The sequence below is a fragment of the Xyrauchen texanus genome, chromosome 4 (assembly GCF_025860055.1).
Source record: "Xyrauchen texanus isolate HMW12.3.18 chromosome 4, RBS_HiC_50CHRs, whole genome shotgun sequence".
Classification (NCBI taxonomy): domain Eukaryota; kingdom Metazoa; phylum Chordata; class Actinopteri; order Cypriniformes; family Catostomidae; genus Xyrauchen; species Xyrauchen texanus.
In genome coordinates this window covers 36950109-36955697 of record NC_068279.1, presented here as the reverse complement: position 1 = coordinate 36955697, position 5589 = coordinate 36950109, and the positions used below count along the sequence as shown (strand labels likewise).

At 36.0% G+C, this 5589-nt stretch overlaps 1 protein-coding gene across 4 annotated transcripts; it reads right to left on the bottom strand.

The window, feature by feature from the left end:
* Window positions 1–286: 286 nt before the first annotated feature.
* LOC127640893 (beta-1,3-galactosyl-O-glycosyl-glycoprotein beta-1,6-N-acetylglucosaminyltransferase 4-like) lies at window positions 287–3636 on the bottom strand. 4 transcript variants are annotated; one of them, XM_052123596.1, is made up of 4 exons: window positions 3536–3636; window positions 3282–3310; window positions 3084–3154; window positions 287–2843 (listed from the first exon to the last, which is right to left on the bottom strand). In XM_052123596.1, exon 4 carries the CDS (start codon window positions 2840–2842, stop codon window positions 1556–1558), a length of 1287 nt encoding a protein of 428 aa, XP_051979556.1. In that variant the 5' UTR covers window position 2843; window positions 3084–3154; window positions 3282–3310; window positions 3536–3636; the 3' UTR covers window positions 287–1555. The 4 variants fall into 4 exon arrangements, with proteins under 4 accessions (XP_051979556.1, XP_051979581.1, XP_051979573.1 ...); XM_052123621.1 differs by lacking the exon at window positions 3282–3310 and having other exon boundaries at window positions 3536–3601; XM_052123613.1 differs by having other exon boundaries at window positions 3282–3595.
* Window positions 3637–5589: the final 1953 nt, after the last annotated feature.

Below are 5589 nucleotides of genomic sequence, written 5' to 3'. Positions count from 1 at the left end.
CTACATTAAACGTCCGGTAAAAAATAACCCCTGGTTGTACTAATTGACTAAGCGAATCGGCACTGTCCAGCCTACAAGACTTTTAACTATCGCTGTTTCTCAGGTTCTAAAAGTGTCTGAAGTGTATGTTTATCATTAAGAAGGCACCAGAAAATTTAAGATGCGCTTCAGAACTTCATATAATGCTTTCTTATAGTAAGGGAAATTATGAAACCACACAAGTAATTTCTTGTATGTTGTTTGGACACTGCAGCCCCAAGTTTCTGAACAAAAAAAGATTTACATACAGTAATGTAAACTGATTGCCAACATTTGTAATTCAAAAGTGTAATATGGGATTACAGGCTTTTTAATGTCACCAATTCTGTTGTATTTGGCCAAATATTCCAATCAATTACAGTATATCATTTTATGTTATATTTGTAATATTGTAATAATGCATACATGTAATAAATGTAATGTTTCCTGCATAATTAATCAGGACATACATTTTCTGATCAGTCAGTTACATGTGACAGTAAATGCATTAGAAACACCTATCTCTGCAATTTACACAGACATTGCTTATTCTGTGCGAATCGATGGTAAACATAGCAGACATCCACAGTATATTTACATTATAGACATATGTATGGAAAACTAATCCTCTCTGGAAAGGGCTTTTGACAATAATGCACATATCCATAATGCAGATATCCGTGTCCTGTTGAAATAATTATATTCAAATTGCACATTGTGCACACAAGCCCAATAAAAGCAAACACAAAGTAATTCCATAAGCCTACTCTGACGAAATATAACTGTTTAAAGAAATTTAAAATGTAAACCACTGATAGAGAGCAAACATACCACAACTCTAAATACACAGGTGTGGCCATGTTTTTTGTTTTAAGTACTGTTTTATATAGGTGAGGAGAAAGACTATTAGGCTACAATAAAAGAATGAATTTATTTGATAAATTAAAAACTGACCATACGGTACAGTAGAGATAGTAAATTATTATAAATTATAAAATGACACAGCATCACCCTGGAAATGTCCATGTTACACTTGAAAAGAGAGAAACTTTGGTAAATATTGCTATCAATGCACTACACAGCATATTTTAACATTGAAGGACAGTTTTCATTCTTTGTATATGAAAGAAACACCCAAAACCCAATCAAGCACAACACTCACCGCTGAAGCCCTAAGAAAGTTTCCATCTAAACTGATTCAATAATGCTAAAAAGCATCTCCATGGAGTCCATAGATCTTACAGTACTGGAATTAATAAATTAAAATGAGCTATTTCATAGCAAAGGCACATTTCAATTCATCTTTTGGACAAAGTAATAAAACTGAAGCCAAATGTCAAATAAACTCATATAACATACTGACCTTGCATATGCAATGAATGACAACATGGAAATCTAAAGGGAACAGGTCAGAAATACAGCTAACCTTTCCCATAGTTGGTGCTTTGAATGGACCAAAGTGCAGCAGCAAACATTCATGTGACACACTGCTGTTCAATCAACACAAAGCAGAATAAATAACAAAATGCCCCTCTTTTTAATAGACTCTGTTCAGGCAATTCTGAATCCGCTTCTCCTCAAGTTTCTCTTCGAGACATTTAATAATTACAGGGTCGACTTTGGGATCAAACTTGTTTGCAAACCAGTGGCCATCGTCCAGAAGCCACCGGAGCTCTGCAGCACCATAGATGCAGACACTACGCCTGTGTGTGCCAGTGCATTGCGGATACAGACGTCCTTCCAGATAGTTCCATTTAACCAAACGTGTCTTACTCTTCAGGTCTGTAACATCAGGCTCAGATTTGAGGATCTCACCAGGAACTCCAGGCACTCTGGACATTGTTGCCCAAAAGTGCTCATCGGGAGAATAGGTGTCAGCTGACCACTGCAGAAAGTCTTTTGCCAGTTGATTGGTCATAACATATCTCACAAAATCATGTGTCAGAACAAAGTAGGCACTCCCAACAAACATCTCAATGCCATGTGGTGGTGGGTCTTTAGGTTTGGAGGTTTTAACAGGCATTTTTCGGTATTCGTAAGATACTTCTTTTAGATCATACTGAAACTGGAACCGCCTCTTTTTAATTGCACTTGGCCGGCTTGATTCAAGCATGTTTGTTCCGTTCAGTTTCCTGAGCTCAGTCACAAGCTCGTAATTGGACTTGAGTGGGAAGTCCTGACCACACAAATTGATAACATACTTCCATTTGACCTCTGAGTTCAGCAGGTCTGAAAGGCAGTTGAGATCTGCATTGAGTCTTGAAATGTGTGCATAATGAACTGACTCAAGTTTAGAGGTTATGAATACATTGGGTAAACATTTCTCCAAGTTCTTCAATGCTTCGATAAAATGTTTAGAAGATTTTTGGTCGTAATGGATGCAGTAGATATTGTGCGGTGCGTATATGGCTCGCAAAATCCTTTCCACCATTGCGCTGTTCTTGTGCACCACTAAAGAGTACGCAAGTGGAAAGCTGCATTCCTCATCAGTTACATAGATATCATTATAGCCCCTCTGTTCGGTGTACTCCTTGCAGTTGGCAGTGAAAGAAACAAGACTCTTATCATCAGTTTCCACAATGTGTTTGCGTCTTATCTCCAATGACTTGCCAATTTCCACTGGTTCCAGATAATAAATGTCTGTGCAGTTAATGCCATCCAGAGGGTGAGCTTTGGATGATCTATGTATAGGTCTATAGGGCTCAATATAGACATTGTCCATTGAAAACTTTATGTACACCAGCTTCAGCACAACAAATAATGACACGGCCGACACATAGAACTTGCATCTTAACCAATGTAAGACAGCGCACCTTCTTTTCATCCTGTTGGAAAAGTAAATAAAAATAAGTGTTAGGAACATGGCTGCCATATGATACATAGATTATCCTTTGACAAAACTACACAGCATGATAACTTGATCCAGAAATGGTGCACTAAAGCCATGATAAACATATATAATACATAATCAGTCAGTCAGTCTCTCTCTTTCTCACTCTCTCTCTACATACGTACAGTATGTATATATACATATATTATGTGATAACAGAAGTGGGCCTGCACACCTTGCACACTAACAGTCTTTTGTGCTGTGTCACTTGCCATCCAATGTTTCTCAGCATTCCTATTTAAGAACCTGTGTGACAAGAAAAGATTTGAAATCATAAAAAAAAATCAAGACTCGAAAGCAAACAAGTGGCCGTTGATGTCGTCCGTTTCGAGTCAAATTCGTGCATTAAATGGAAACATGAGACAGTACGTACCTTTGCATTCAAGTTTTAAAACGCACCAGCTACAGTACGAAAAAAATGAAGAACAGAAATTAAACTTAACGCAACTCTATTCTAAAACTATATGGAGCACTATTAGAATTTAAGAAGCGAGTGTATTACAAGTAGCCTAAATAAGCAAAAACGTTTCGAATAAACATCAAATAGCGTTACATTTTAGGCAACATACGTGCGACTGAGATCAATTTTCAATCGACTGTGTATTGAATGAGCACGCGAACACTTACTGCTAGTAAGATTGTGAAGAGTCTGCTCGGGATGAATAACTTCGGGGACAGCTCCTTTAAGTTTATGAGTCTGGCATGTTAGGCGTGAATTAAAGAGAAGTCCTGTCCGCCCACAACTACTGTCAAACGCCCACACTCACACTTTACACACAGATACCAGTGCTTTGTTTTAAAATCTAGTGAGCTGCCTGGACAGCATTTTTGGGAAGCATTAAGGTGGTTACGAGCAACTGCACACGTGTACCTATAATATAACATACCTCCATATTTTATTTTAAATAAATAGAATTATAATTAATACATACTAACCTCAAACCAAACCCTAACAGAAAACTTTATGCATTATAAAAAAAAATAAAAAAAAATATTCAGGGTGATATACATACAAACTACCATGGATGATTTTACCTTTGACCCTAACTCATAATTATAGAACATTTCCGTCCTCACTGTGTTTTTATTGGCAACATACATTCAAAATTGTTTACGAAAGTGTGATACACAAAGTACCTGGAATAACTGCTATTTGCCTGTTTTGTATCGCAGTAGACAGACGTGTAACTCCCAAAATACATACATTATTTTTTGTTTTTATACAGTGTTAAAAAACACACACTTTATTCATAGTTTTGGTAACACTTTACAATAAGGTTCCATTATTTTAAATTAGTTAACATCATTAATTAATGTTATCTAACAATACTTGTTTTAATAATAATATTGGTTAAAGTTAATTTCAACATATACCAAAAAAATGTTTTAAATCAAAAGTTGTATTAGTTAGCATTAGTTTATGCACTGTGAACTAACAATGAACAGTTTTATTTTAATAAACAAACATTAATAAATGCTGCAAAAATATTCAATGTTTGTTTGTGATACCTAATGCATTTACTAATGTTAAGGAATGGAAACTTATTGTAAAGTGTTACCATAATTTGATATATGAGGATGTCCCCAAGGGAGATTTTGTCAGATTTAGCAAACTTCTGAGGACAAAAAAGTAAAGCTAATTAAACACAAATGCACGCACACTCTTAGTTCAACTGACACAGAATACACCTACAATGCCTCAAAGATACACCAAAATGCCGTCAAGTCAGGCAGCTTATTAGGTTTTGAGACACAGCCTACACAGTATTTCAATACTATATTATAACTAACATGGTGCTATAGTAACAGCAATACACTTTATTTGTAGATAAGAGATGATAATTAGGGAAGTTCTGTTATTATTGGAATATACAGTATTAAAAGACAGCAAACGGTCTAGAGGTAAATTTAATTTTAAGACAATCATATTGTCATATCAGGGGAAATTATCGGTGTATAAACAAATTTCACACATATTAAGATTTTCAAACTAACTATGGGAAAACATTTCATATTTCTAAACATTATAACATATAAACATTTAATAACATATTAACTGTTATCTTTTGATGGCATAACAGGAGCACTGTCAGCATTGAAATGTGTAGAAACAATCTGTGTACAGTCAAGCTTCAAGTCAAGTCAAGTGGTTTTTATTGTCGTTCAACCATATACAGTTAGTACAGTACACAGCAAAAACGAGACAACGTTCCTCCAGGACCATGGTGCTACATAAAAACAACAAAGGACCAACACAGGACCACATGAGACAACACAACGAAATAAAATACCTATATAAAATACCTATATATACCTATATAAAGTGCACGTGCAAACATGTGCAAAAAGTACGGGACAGTACAAATTTCTGACAATGAACAGGACAATAGACAGTGCAGCGCCGACCAGTACTCAGTAGTGCAAAAAGATGACAGTTTCTAAAAATGTAAACATAACATACTATGAGATAATGTTCTATGCACATAGCAGTTATTGAGGTAGCAGACAGTTATAAAGTGACAATTATTAAAGTGCAACTCAGGACACGTGTGTGTCAAACCAGTCTCTGAGTATTGAGGAGTCTGAAGGCTTGGGGGAAGAAGCTGTTACACAGTCTGGCCGTGAGGGCCCGAATGCTTCGGTACCTCTTGCCAGACGGGAGGAGGGTAAAGAGTTTGTGT

What these genes read in the sequence shown, in the direction of transcription:
- LOC127640893 (XM_052123596.1), bottom strand. Translation starts at nt 2,842, where the DNA reads ATGAAAAGAAGGTGCGCTGTCTTACATTGGTTAAGATGCAAGTTCTAT.